Source organism: Musa acuminata, chromosome BXJ3-4 (assembly GCF_036884655.1).
Source record: "Musa acuminata AAA Group cultivar baxijiao chromosome BXJ3-4, Cavendish_Baxijiao_AAA, whole genome shotgun sequence".
Classification (NCBI taxonomy): Eukaryota; Viridiplantae; Streptophyta; class Magnoliopsida; order Zingiberales; family Musaceae; genus Musa; species Musa acuminata.
The window spans coordinates 46814829-46828857 of NC_088352.1; the positions used below are offsets into that span (position 1 = coordinate 46814829).

The 14029-nt window shown below is 36.6% G+C and overlaps 1 protein-coding gene and 1 pseudogene across 2 annotated transcripts; both read left to right on the forward strand.

Annotated features, from left to right (window-relative positions):
• The first annotated feature begins 151 nt into the window (after window positions 1-151).
• On the forward strand, window positions 152-5281 carry LOC135637213 (uncharacterized; annotated as a pseudogene).
• Window positions 5282-6595: 1314 nt separating this feature from the next.
• Window positions 6596-14025, forward strand: LOC103982425 (serine/threonine-protein phosphatase PP1). Of its 2 annotated transcripts, none has more exons than XM_009399347.3 (4): window positions 6596-7119; window positions 11855-12414; window positions 12543-12804; window positions 13692-14025. In XM_009399347.3, exons 1-3 carry the CDS (start codon window positions 6942-6944, stop codon window positions 12759-12761), a joined length of 957 nt encoding a protein of 318 aa, XP_009397622.2. In that variant the 5' UTR covers window positions 6596-6941; the 3' UTR covers window positions 12762-12804; window positions 13692-14025. The 2 variants fall into 2 exon arrangements, with proteins under 2 accessions (XP_009397622.2, XP_009397621.2); XM_009399346.3 differs by having other exon boundaries at window positions 6597-7119; window positions 13695-14025.
• The last annotated feature ends 4 nt before the right edge of the window (window positions 14026-14029 follow it).

The following is a 14029-nucleotide window of genomic DNA, read 5'->3' on the forward strand; positions in this document are numbered from 1 at the left end:
CTTGGCCGGCTTGGATCAAATCAGCCCATGTGCATCCAACTGAGAACATACCATACCTAGACCCGGATCCGAATGTCCCAACGGTCATAATTTAGATACATATTTTACCCATTTGGTCATGCGTCCAAATCAGTTTAGGTATGGGCTCAAATAAAGTTGGGTCGGGTATGAATGCCCAGTCTATCGGATCCGCTCCCATTGCTATCTTATCCCACCCGTGCCCTCGAACCGGCGACGCTCGCATCGTTACGCCCACACAAACGACCGTCGCTCCCGTCTCTCTCTCATCTTCCTCATCTTGTCCATCCGGAAGTAGCAGCTGATCGACAGCAAAGTGAGCGGCCATGGCGCTCCATTACTCCTACGCTCCGGTCCGCCTGGGTTCCGCCGCCGCTGCCCCCACCGTCGGGCGCCACCGCTTCTTCACCGCCTCCTTCCGCGCCTCTGCAGTCTCCTCCGCCCCCAAAGCTCGATTTGTCGCCAGGCGCACCGAGTCCACCACTGTGCAGCAGCTCCAACGTCCCCTTGGTAAGCCTCTTTCCCGAGGACAGATAGGAGAAGAGAGAATAAGAAGAAGTGTTTTCCCCATCTGAAGAAGGAATCGACGGGTGTCTTTTTCGCGTTGAGTTGAATCACAGCGGAGTACATGAGCCTGCCGGCGAGCCAGTACTCGGTGCTGGACGCGGAGCGAATCGAGCGTATTGACGACAACACCTTCCGGTGCTACGTCTATCGCATCAAGTTCTTCGCCTTTGAGGTTTGCCCTGTCCTCGTTGTTCGTGTCGACGAGGAGCCCAATGGTTGTTGCATTCGCCTCTTGTCCTGCAAGGTGCGTTCTCTCTCTCACTCTCTCTCTCTCTCTCTCTCTCTCTGACTTTTCCTTTGTGCTCTTGAGCTTGATATGGCATCTGGATCTTCTATTGCAGCTGGAGGGATCGCCGTTGGTGGAAGCTCAGAACGAGAAGTTTTCAGGTATGCTAATGCCATGTTTTCCTATTATTTCTTTCTTCCTCCCAATTACAAATACTTGATTGAAGAACCAAGACAGCAAATTGGCTTCTTAAAATTTCGCATGATATTGGTCCTTACAGTAGTTTTTCATAGCTTTTTATGGGTTAGTATTGCTGTATTTTGATGGAAAAGTTATTTGATTTTGTTTTCTTTTTTGCATTTCGCATAGTTCATGGAAGTAGCTAGGTAAAGTTGTTGGTAAATATTAACGTAATGTGATGAGAGATTGAAAAGAAAACCAAGAGAATAATTCCACGTTGGTAAGAATTTAAGGAGTCTGGTGGTATAGATATTTATCGGGTTGGTCATTATTTGAGAAATTTAATCATTCTGAGGTAGTGGTTTAAGCTCAAAGAAGTTAGGAAATCAATTATTCTATCATGTCGGGTCATGACAATTGATCTCAGAGTCGAGTTAATATTTAGGTATGATGAGGGTCTCAAGTAGTAAAGGGCTCCTTGTGAATGAGACCAAAAGGACACGTTACATCAAACTACCACTGGGTTAGGCATTACATGCACTATATTAGATTTTGATTTTGGATTATGTTAGGCCTTGATGATGACGTCAAACCCTTAAGTCAAGGAGATCGTAACACTCCTGTTTAGTCTCACCCTGATTTAGGAAGTGAGCAAATACTTTAATTGACTTATAAGGGCCTGATTGGTGTACTACCATTAACTTAGGCTTAGGTTTTTTTATTGAATTAGTGTCAAACCTAATATAGATTAAACCTCACCACTCGACTCGGACTTGTCATCGTCAAATTCTAACAAAAGTTGCATTTAAAGGATTATGTAGCTGTAGTTGGTAATGGGTGTCACAAATTGAAGCTCCATAGTTTGGTCTTTGTTATCACTATATAACCAAGTTCCACACGCACAACTTGTTGTGGCCCCATTATGATTATTCATTCTTTGGTGCTTCATTTTGAAATTGAATTTTTTTGTATAAATCGTTTACTATGTCCTCTTGCTGGCGAGTTAATCTGGCTATTGGCACTTGATATTTATGTTGAGAAATGGTGTGTCACCACTTTTAGATGTGAAGCACATTTGCTACATGATCAGGAATGTAATTAGAAAATTACACACACGTGAGAGTGAACATTGCTATGTTATTGAACAGAACTGGAACTCAAGCACTCAAGAAAAAAAATCATAAAGGCTTGGTACTCCACCTACACTTCAGCCACAAACATATAGCGAGTTCCAAAGTGCATAACAAATGAGCGGACACAAAAACCAAAAGCATCAAAGGAGAATTTAAAAGATATTTGGAAATCTATGAGACCTCATGCATAGGAGGGCAGTCCAATGTCTGAGGCTGCTACAAATTTGTGGTTTTATGAGTACTAATACATGTAGATTTATCCTTGAAAGTAAAAAGGTCGTTTATGTAATCAAACCTTGCTTGTCCAAGTTATAAAGGAGCAACCGTACCATGGCATCAAGATTCGCCTATGAATTTTAAATGATGTCATGAATGAAAAGAGAGTCAAGTTAGCAGACACTTAGACATGATAACTATATATGTCATGGGGCACTAAATCTGCAAAGCTTTAAATCTGCAAATTTTAAACAGTACTGTTCCCATGATCCATGGAGCAATTACATTTTCAGATATTTTGTTAACCTGTATTTATGATTAGATTAATAAACGTGGGACACTTGGGCACAGATTATCATGAGATGTGAAGTAGCAGAGGTGGAGTATGAATTAAAATTTTCTATGAGGTTAGGAAAGGTTAGGACCGTGATTTAGTCCTATTTTACTGTCATATTTAGTATTTCAAATTCAAAGAAATTCTGCAATAAGTTTAGATCATCAACACATATGAAGGAAGATAATGCAGATCCTTTTGTTGGTTGGGTTATAAACCTTAGATGTAGGTGGAGTTAGTATGGGGAGTGTATGCATAGTTGGCTTTTAAGGAGCTTGCAGTAAGTGGAGTGAATGAATTTGAGATTGTTCTGAAGTCCAATACTTAGATACACTGATCATCTTCAGTTACATGTGAACTTGAATTTCTGTCGAAGAATTCTGCCATTAAAAAATGTGAGAGAACCTTATATTCACTTAGATGAAAACATGATATCAATAGTAAAGTTTGATAGTTGGATAAGGATTAAAAAATATTTGACCAAAAATTAAAAAATATGTAGAATGATTAATATGAAAAACAATTAAAATTTATGCTTTCTTGTCCACTCAGTCGAACGTTGCTTTACATTTTCTTCACTAACTTGTGTTTTGCATTTGGACATGATTTTCACAAACTGCTAATCAGTAGAATGATAAATATTCAACACAGAGAGTAGATAGTAGCATATAGATATCTGAGCAGACCTAGACATTAAATTGCCCATGGCACTTGCACTTGGATCTCAAGGATGAGTTGAATGATACTTGAGAATATTAAATCATGGATCAAAACTTTTGAATAATCAAGGAAAATGAGTAAGTTATACTACATAAGCATCAAATGTATCCTCTTATTGTTCAAGAAGCTACTGTAGATCTTACATTTCTAAGGGAAAGTAATTAGCAAGTTCAAAAAGTTTCTGGTATGGATCTTATATTAGTTGATAATCTTACATTGGCCAGTTAACATACAATTCAGGGCCTCTCTTTTCTTGTAGCCAATGTTGAAATTCTGAAATAAAATACAAAAGCTTCATCCTGAGTTGAACCATCAAATGCCTTTTCAGGAAACCTTTGACATTGATTTGGTATGGGAATGCAGCTTCCATGGTGAATAGAGTATCCTGCAACGATGGTTTGCCCAACTCAACTTTCCAGCAGCTTGCAACGGATACAGTTATCGAGGTCAATTTAGTCAATTCCATTTATTTGTCATACAAGTTTGCCATTTTTTAAAAATATATTTTAAATTTGTCATGATATCCAGGTGACTATTGACATCCCCTTTGCGTTTCGTGCAATACCTGTAGAAGTTTTTGAATCGACTGGTACCCAGGTCCTTGAACAGCTACTACGACTTATGCTTCCACGATTTCTGGCACAGGTGAGTTGAAGCTCTATGAACTGATTGTAGCACAAATAAATACATGATTTTCCAGAGATACAGCACAGCTTTGTGACTGGAAGATTAACTACACTTGGCTGAAGCATGTTGCTTGTTGTCTATTTGTTGTTTCTTTTTAGGTTATTTTATGCTGCCAATTTTACGTCTCCACTGGTCATCTTAGGTCCACGTCATGTTCCCAAAGAGATCTGTAGTCTCTGAAACCAATTTCTAATAAGGTGGAAAAAAGTTGTTTCCCAGTCGGTTACATTTGTCAGATTGGAAGTCTATTGAAGGAGACTGAAAGGATTAGCTTTGAATAAAATATTGTGATTAGAAAACAACTTCATGTGCAGTTCTCTTGAAAATTAGACATAGTTCTTTGAGCTACATAGACCAATATGCTCTTTCTGGCAAGAATTTGTTTCTTATCTATGACCATGCATTGTCACTTGCCAACTTATATTGGTACTCTGCATTACCTTTTTAACAAGTTGGAGGTGTTGAACAAATTAGATTCCAGAATCTTATCATTAGAAAGAACAACAGAATGAAGATGCTTTATTAAGGCAGGCCAGGACAAATATATCACGCTTGAATCAGAAACCAATATATGTGAAAAATATCAAAACTTGTCATTTTATGTTATAAACTTCTCCTAGATTTGTTGTTAATCATTATATAATTTGGCTTCATCTAGTTTCTGCTGAAATATAAGTGGCACGACTTTGCAAATTGTAATACCAACTTGTTGATATGTTTGCCAAGAAAAATGTCTCATGGTTTATGCTCACTATTGTGATATATTAATATCATGTAGTATGGCACAACCCAAATGATTCTTCGAGTATGCTTCTCCGATTGACTTGAAAACTCTAATGGTTGCTGATTTGTGTTCATTCAGCTTGTAAAGGACTATCAATCATGGGCATCAGGCGACAACTCTAGGCAGCCGCTGGGGACAGGCCAAATCTGAAGCTGCACAAAGACCATTGAAGCTACTTAGATGTCGAGTTGCGTCTTGTGATTGACGATATCCAAAATGATGTGCAGCTACTTTCTTTATCTGGTGTCGGCAATGAGCAGTTCCAGAAAACAGTCAAACAATAGTTGTTTTTGCAGAAGTTACTGTTTAGCTGTCGTGGATTGTAGCCAATAGCCATGGACTTGATGAGAACTCTGTGACTGATGTATACGATGGTTCCTGGAATTAAGATTGTGGAAGATGTGTTGAGAGCTTCATTCCAGATGGTCATGGCTGCATCAGCTGAATGACTGTTATGCAGCGAAGCTTCTTGTCAACAACATGAATATGTCGGGGAATTGTCTGAGGTACCTCTTTCTACACCTCATAGAAGAGAAGAGAAGATAGAAAAAAAAAAAAGGAGAGAGAAGAAAGAAAGATAAAAAAAATAAAAAGGAAAGAATATTTTATAGATTCGAGTCATACAACCAACATATGTAATTATATATATAACTAGTAGAAGTGATGGAAATAACACAAGCAAAACACAAGCAAGACGGTAGTCAATAATAGGTATAAAATTTTATGAAAAAGAATTTTTTTTACTAAACCATATTAAATGGTTTAAAAATTAGTAGGAGGTATTTGCTAAATAAGAATTAATTATATATTATTCTTTGTGATTAGTTATCTTTAATATTTTAATTTTTTATATTTATGAAAAATGAAACATCTAATCTCGTTTCTTTTCATACTATGTTAATAGAAATATCGTACATATTCAACGATAAACTAAAGAAAGATAAAGTCAGCACATATTCAATGATAAATCTTAAAAATAAGATTAAATATTTTATTTTTATAAATATAAGGATTTCAATATAAGAAATATGGATACAGAAGATAATTAATTATAATAGATAAATATATAATTAGCTTGCTAAATAACTTTAATTTTTTGAACCGACATATAGTTGTCGGTAAGGCACGTTCAATTCGAACACCTTGAAAATTGAATTTAATGGCATCATTCTTATACCTAGGAGAAGCTTGAGGTGACTGAATCTCTACTGTGATAATTACCATCAAAACTACCTGTCTTCCCATTGGATAATAAAAGGTGGGTCCGACAGTGGCGGGGTACTTCGCGACAAATGGGTATGAAATGTGTTGGTCTCCAACTACTCGAAATTATAAGCCAGAATTTGTACTCTTTACGCCTGAATCTACCTGTTATTTGACTGGTCCAAGTGTGGGTCCTCTTTGGAATCGGATGAGCGACCTTAGGGTAGGAAAGCTGGGTTGTTACCAGCAATTTTAACGTAAATTACTGGACCGAGCGCATCGTACGAGGATGCGCCACATCGGCATCGAGCCTTGCACTCGTGAATCATACTGCGCAAGACGGGTGTTCAGGATCTACCAAGAGGCTTGAGCCACCAGAACCAAATCTGATGATATCTCAACCGTCCATCTCGTGATGACTGCTCATCAGGTACGTTATCGAATCACAAGCCCCGTAGGTCTGCGGGTACTCAATGGAAGGGTGCGAAAAGAAATCCTATTAATCATGGGGTCTGTGATCTTTGGGTCTGTAATGAAACCGGAGAGCGGAGCCCCTCTCCCTTATTCTCAAGTTGCAAAGAATCAGGAGAACCCTAATCGGTCGGGCCGTTCGATCCTCTAATCCAGAGGGCGATCGAAGGAGCTATTGCTAAGTTCTTATTCTAATAAGGAAATCAAAGGCCGAAAAAGACGGCCGGTTTTTCCTCCGCCTCCGGGCGTTGCAATCTTGGAATCTGAGGTTGTTCGGCACTTTGGGTGGTTCATAAGAAACCAAAAGGTGGGTTTTTGCGGTTTCTTACTGTGTTCTTTTGTGATTTGGGAGGAGGAGGGGATTGGTCTTGTAGGAAGAGAAGGGGAGAGAAGGGTTTGTTGATGGATCCCAAGGTGCTGGATGGAATAATCCAAAGGCTGCTGGAAGTGAAGGGCGGCCGGCCGGGGAAGCAGGTGCAGCTCCTGGAGGCGGAGATCCGACAGCTATGTCTCGTGTCGAAGGACCTCTTTCTTCAGCAGCCCAACCTCTTGGAGCTCGAGGCGCCCATTAAGATTTGTGGTAAGCCCTAACGTTTCTTTTTCGATTTTCATGATCGTGGCATGGGTTCAGTCGGCAGCATTGAAATGGTTTTGCACGTCTTGATTTTGAAGATATTTTTCTTTTTATTTCTCTTTTTACGGTTCTCAACATGGTGGGAAAGAGTTCTTGGAATTTGGTGGTTGCAATTTTACATAACCCATTGTTATGGTTCGTTGTGTTAGATTCGATTAGTTGAGCAGTATATATATTGTGGTCCAGTTAACACCTAATGTTGCATAAATGTCATGTCTTGTTTCTCGAATTGCTTCACTCAAAAAGATCTGTTTTTTTCTTGAATCAAGGTAATTCAAGGAAATCATTTATTCTGTTTGTTAGGAATGTCAGAAAGAATCCTATGAAATGGGCATAATGGAAGTTGGTTGATCAGACGAAACATACTAATTTTCTGAAATTGTTTTTGAAGATTGAGATCACCTTTAACATTACTTTCTTGCATAATTGGCACATAATGTTGTATAATTGTTTTTGAAGATTGTGAGTTGATACATGTTCATGTCTTCGGGAGTTATGTTTGTTATTCCTTCTTTATAATATACACATTCTAAATGTTATTTTTGGTTCAGGGCAGTCTTCACCATTACAGAGGATCTGTAAAGATATCTGAAACTTGATTGGTTGTCTCCTCTCTGCCCAGCGAATATTTTTGGTGACCACAATTCTAATGATCCAATTTCCATCAGCACGAAATGACATTATCCTCGTTAATTGTGTCACTGAGATGAAAATGTTAAGATGAATGCTTATACTAAAAAAATTATTGTTCATTATCATGAACGATGAGATATAACTACAAAAGAGAATGAAAAGTGAGAAATTGTTTAAAATGGTATGAACATGTTATAAGGAAACTTTTTTTTTGGCCAAAGGATGACTGATGAGGGAGGATCTTGATACCAGGACCTTGCAGTGATATGATAAAGTCTTTACTCGTCAAGCTAGTTAGTGCCGTAAAGATAATATGTTGGATTTCAAACTCTCAAGATTTGATAAGACAGTCTTGTACGCCACTATCAAACCAATATTTTATGTATAAAATATATCGAATGATGTTTTAAACTCTTAACCTTTGATAAGTGGACTTGATACACCACCAACAGACCAATGTTTTAGGTCTAAATATATCGGATAAGTTTTGAGCTCTTAACCTTTGGTAAATTAGTTTGGTATGTCACCACCAGGCCAATGTTTTAGGTGTGAGACATATAGATGTTGTGATTAGATATAGGAAAATTAATATTAGTGGCGCAAGGAACAATAGGGAACATCGAAAAAGACTACAATGGAAACTTTAAGTAGAGATTCAAATGCCTTTAGTTTAACTAAGGATATTCTCTTTTATTGGAATTCAATAGCGAAAATGATATATTAGTGGACCTTGAATAAAAGGGACATTATGACTTGATGGTGTTGTCTTTTTTTTCCCTCTTTTAATGTTATATTCAACTTGTTACATGAAATTGTTCTAGTTTTGTCTTTTCTTTTAACAAAAGCCATCACAAGTGTGCTATCTTTTAAGATGTCACTCACTACTTTCCTGCAATCCAAACAGAACAGGTAATTTGGCAATAAAATCTAGATGATTCATGTAGCTAGTATTTATTTTCTTAAAATAGGGAAATAACAAATATGTTGTAGCTTTTAAATTCAAAATCACACTTCAGATGACTCATCAATCGGGCAATCAAATTAAGACTATTTCATTCTAATAAATTTTTTGCTTATTTTTTCGTTTTGATAATTGCATATGCAAGAGCGGCCGGAGATCTAATTTAATTCCAAAAATTTGTCAAATTTGTGTTAGAGGAATAATTATCAGGGGATGTCATGTGTCATGTCGTTAAACTTGTGAATGACAGCTTAGATGCTTGATGACATATTGTAAATAATTACATACATGCTTATTTAGAAGAGAGGAACACAAAATTTATATAATTTTGTCCCTGCTTGCACCTAAAAGCTGCTGCTACTGCTCCTTTTCTTCACAGCATTTTCTGACCATTACTGGCTCTTTGTTTTCTTAGGGCATTGCTACTTCTTTTTCTTTCTGCTTGGTTGTAATGCGATGAGGAGAGGATATTTATTCTTATATGGTAAAAACAATTCTAGTAAATTGGACTTGTGAGGTTTTTGCTTTGATCCCCTCTATCTTGTTTGTTTTTTCTTGTTTCTCTTGCTGTTCACTTGTTTAACAAAACAAGGATTACAATCAATACATTGTCTGTTGCATCTGTTTTCCTTCGCTCCAGAAGAATGTCATGGTAATCCTTCCTATTCTTTTCTGTCTTGTGCCTCTTTTACACCATTTACTTTCATCCATACTTCATCGAAGCATCCTTGTCATTGGACTTCAGTTTTAGCTTTGAACCTGCTTTTATTTCTCATCCTTTTAGTGAGAAATAGTTACGTAATATCTCAGTCGTTGATCAACAACTGTCCCAACTAATTGCATTATGAAATGATTGATCATCAGTAGTTTCTATCAATTTGAATTTATCCATTGTTTTTCTATATAGGACAAGAGTTGAGCACCTTAACTAAGATAATTAGCCACATAGCCCATTATCTCCTAAGCAACATGTATGGTTGTACTTGCTTTCATCTTTCTAGTGCATTTTTTAACCTCACTTGTATACTTAATAGTTTTGAGTCTTTTTTTCTATGTTGTTAAGTGCTAACCTTGGTACTTTTACATGTTGGTGATAGAGATTCGAGTTACAAATATAATTTATACTTGTTCGAGTAAGATTGTATACATTGACCCTTCTCAGACGTTGCATTAGCCAGACTATCATGCTTTATGTCCATCCCTTTATCTCTTTTAAGCTCTAAAAGACGAAGGTAGATTTATATTCAATAATTGGTGGAAAAGGATGTATCATTTCTTTGGTCTTCATGTCTACAGGAATCTTTTTTGGATTCAAAATTTGTGCATCTAATACTAACCAAACTCTTTTCCCCCCTCATAGTAAGTTATGTCATTTTCATAATATAATGTTAGAAAGGAAATGACAAAGGACTTAAAAGTTGACCACACAAAATACTTTTACCTTCTTTTATGTTTTTGATATTTCAGGATTTTCTTTACCCTTTTTCCCATCAAGCATATTTAGGATCTCATCAATCTGTTCAACCTTTCCTAGAAATGAATCCATCATCTTTTTATAGGTATTATGTTATGAAATCATGTCGATGCACATTGTACATTAGGTTGGTTTCATAGGCTTCATGGAGCTTTCTCCAAGGCCCATAGCCAAAAGGTGTGCTTTTTTAGCATTACAAATTATTGTTAGCTGATGGAAAATTTTGGATTAGATTTACTTATAGAAGGAGAGCACAACGGTTTACGAGATCAAATGGTTGGTTCTGCACGAAGAATTTCTTCCCTTATTCTTACTTTCATTTTTTTCCTTTCACCTCCTAATGAACTCCTTTCTTGTCTGTACAGTTTTATTATGCTCTTTCTTTCTTTTTCTTTTTGTTCTTCTTCTCGCTCTACTCTTGCTACTACCATGTGCTTCAATGAAACATTTTTTCTTTAAAGAGACCATATATTTTGTTTCTTGAACCTTCTGACAAGCTTTAGGAAGGTGAATGTTGGTAAGTTTTGTTGAAAAGTAATTTTTAGAAATTTATGCTTGTTATACATGACCCTTGGTTTACCTCTATTAAATAATTTGACTTCAAAATTCAAATGAAGTTCATATTCATGGCTAGATGAACTGTAAGGCCCTTTACCATTTATCATATGATCCCAATCTTATCATTCTTGACCCTTTGTTTTGCCATGACAGCCTTCTTCTTAAAGAAGTCTGGCATCCACCTTGAAGAACATATGCTGAATTTGGTATAATTCTTTGGTAAATGATGTTAGTTTGAACACAATTATTTTTTTAAAGAATACTCTAGCATCTTGCACCAAAATTAAATATTGTGTATAAAAATCTCCAATATCATGTAAATAGAATGTTAATATCATTTCACTCATATATTGACCGTTTTGGAGAAAAAACAAAATTTGTTGAGAATCATCATGATTGATATTGTATGTATTTCTATTGGACTCTATTTGGAAAAATGCCTGGTTTTACCTAACTGTTAGAATATTACTGATGTTTTATAATGATCAACTTTCTTCATTGCTTATTAATTTTCATGGTATTCCAGAAGATCTCATGTCCATGTAGATAAAACTTCTTCTGTAGGTTTTTGCTCTGTGATTGCTTATAACAACAGACATCTATGGTTCCTGACCAATTGTAACAATTCGTCATCGTAGTTAACCTGTGCTCTTGTTCAAAAAGGTTCCACGTGATGGCTTTTTTTTTTTTTACTATAACTGTTTTTCATATTTCTTCTTAGTTCTGGTTTTCCCGACTTGTGCCTGGGTTCGTTCTGACTTTTGGGTTTTAAATTTATAAACGATCATGAAATCAATCTCTCTTTTTCGTTTGTTTCTCCAAGATGATGTTTTTTTGCATCGACATTTATCAGTTTGAAGTTCACCTTTGATAATTCTATTAACAAGTATTTTCTGAAATATGCAACTAGTTGTTCTGAAATTGAAGCACTGTTATCAAAGACTTATCAGTCCTGAATTTAGAGTTTGCTATGTTAGTTGCTGTGTTGATTGGTCAGTTAAATTGACTTCAATTTTTTTTCCAAAGGCTGACATTGTCTTTCCCATGTTGAACAGGTGATATTCATGGTCAGTATTCTGACCTTTTGAGACTTTTTGAATATGGTGGATTGCCACCTCAAGCCAATTACTTGTTCTTAGGGGATTATGTGGACCGAGGAAAACAAAGCCTTGAAACAATATGCCTTCTTTTAGCCTACAAAATTAAGTATCCAGAGAATTTTTTTCTTTTGAGGGGCAATCATGAATGTGCATCCATAAATCGTATCTATGGGTTCTATGATGAATGCAAGCGCAGATTCAATGTGAGACTCTGGAAGGTCTTCACTGATTGTTTTAACTGCCTGCCTGTGGCAGCTCTTATTGATGAAAAAATCCTATGCATGCATGGAGGTCTTTCTCCGGACTTGAATAATTTGGACCAAATTCGTAATTTAGCACGGCCTACTGATGTGCCAGACAATGGATTACTCTGTGATCTTTTGTGGTCGGATCCTAGTAAAGAGATCCAAGGATGGGGAATGAATGATAGGGGTGTTTCATATACTTTTGGACCTGATAGGGTCACTGACTTTCTTCAGAAGCATGATCTAGACCTTATTTGCCGTGCTCACCAGGTTAGGGATGGCTCTCTCTTTCTCTCTCATCTCTCTTTCCATCCCATATCTCTCCTTTCTCTCTTCCTTTTCTTTAACTTACATTTATAAAGCATGCCAGTATGTTTCAGCTTAAGCTTTGTTATTAGGTGGTGGAGGATGGATATGAGTTCTTTGCTGATAGGCAACTTGTAACAATCTTCTCAGCTCCAAATTACTGTGGTGAATTTGACAATGCTGGTGCTATGATGAGCGTGGATGAGACCCTGATGTGTTCATTCCAAATTCTGAAGCCTGCAGCTTCAGAAAAGAAAAGGTTTGGATTTGGTAGTACTGCTGCATCTAGAACTGGAACTCCTGCTTGGTAGTTGTGCTGCAATGCAGATCAAGACCCTCTCTCCAGGAATCAAGGTCTATGCATTTTCTTTTCTTTTAAATTAGCTTCCTGGACAAATTCAAGTTGCATAATGATAATTAAAGATGAAACAGTGTGCAATTTTCACACAATGATCAGTGTCATTTAATGCAACTTGAAAAGAATCAAGCTCTACTTGCACCAATATTATGTAATGACCCTAAATGTTTAATTGATAATCATGGAGTATGATAGTTTTGTGGAAGAATCTACTATTGAACAGTATGTTTCATCTTTAGATGCCACTCAAATTTCATCCTTGATTTTTCCTGATTATTGTGTGAAAATTGCAGAACTCAACCTGAAGTAACTATATTAACCCATTCTTGTTATACCAAAAACAAGACTGGTAGAAAAGGTTTTGCTACTAGGCATTTGAATTTTTTCAGAATCATAAGTAAAATTAACATATCACAAACCTTTGACTGATATGTCGTAGATGGTTTTTCTTTTATAGTTCAATGTTTGTAGAGTTATAAGGATTTAAATCTTGGGTTGATAACAGGTTTGGTAAACTACTAGTATACCAGACTAGTATGGTATTTCAAGCGGGATACTGAATCATACAGCCTGGTATATCACCTTAAAAGATAATCTACCAATTGGTATTAGGCCATATGGTTCCAGTCCTGTACCATAGATGGATTGACAAATATTGGTTAGTACATCTCAAGTACCAACTAGTATTTGAATCCATGGTACATCTAGTAACTTGTTTCTCTATAAGTCTTTCATGTTTGTTCTCTTTAACTTTCATATTTTTTCTGTTTCTGGTTTATGGTTCATCTAAGTGTGTGCAATTTTAATTGGAAAAGAAACTAAAGCATGAGGGACCAATCTGTTTATTCTTCTGGACCAATTCTAAAATCTTCCTATCTTTCAGCAGTCTTCTTGGTGCAAGAGCATGAGAACCGGCAATCTTAGAAAGCCAGCCATCACATACTGATTACTGATCTCTTGTTCTCAAAGGTATCAAGCAGCATGTGCTGTGAACAATATGAAGGTATTTGTTCCGATGAGATTTTTGGCATCGACCATGTCGATGTTTTATGTACAATAGTTACGTGTGGCACGCACATGCTTAACTTTGTGAGTTGTGAATTTTCTTGATCTGCATAAAAAGGTCGAATTTGTCACGTAGAAGATGATTTACTATATTTTTGAGACTAATGTATACACTGATTATGCTATTTTTATGCATGTCTTACCATTTATGATTTG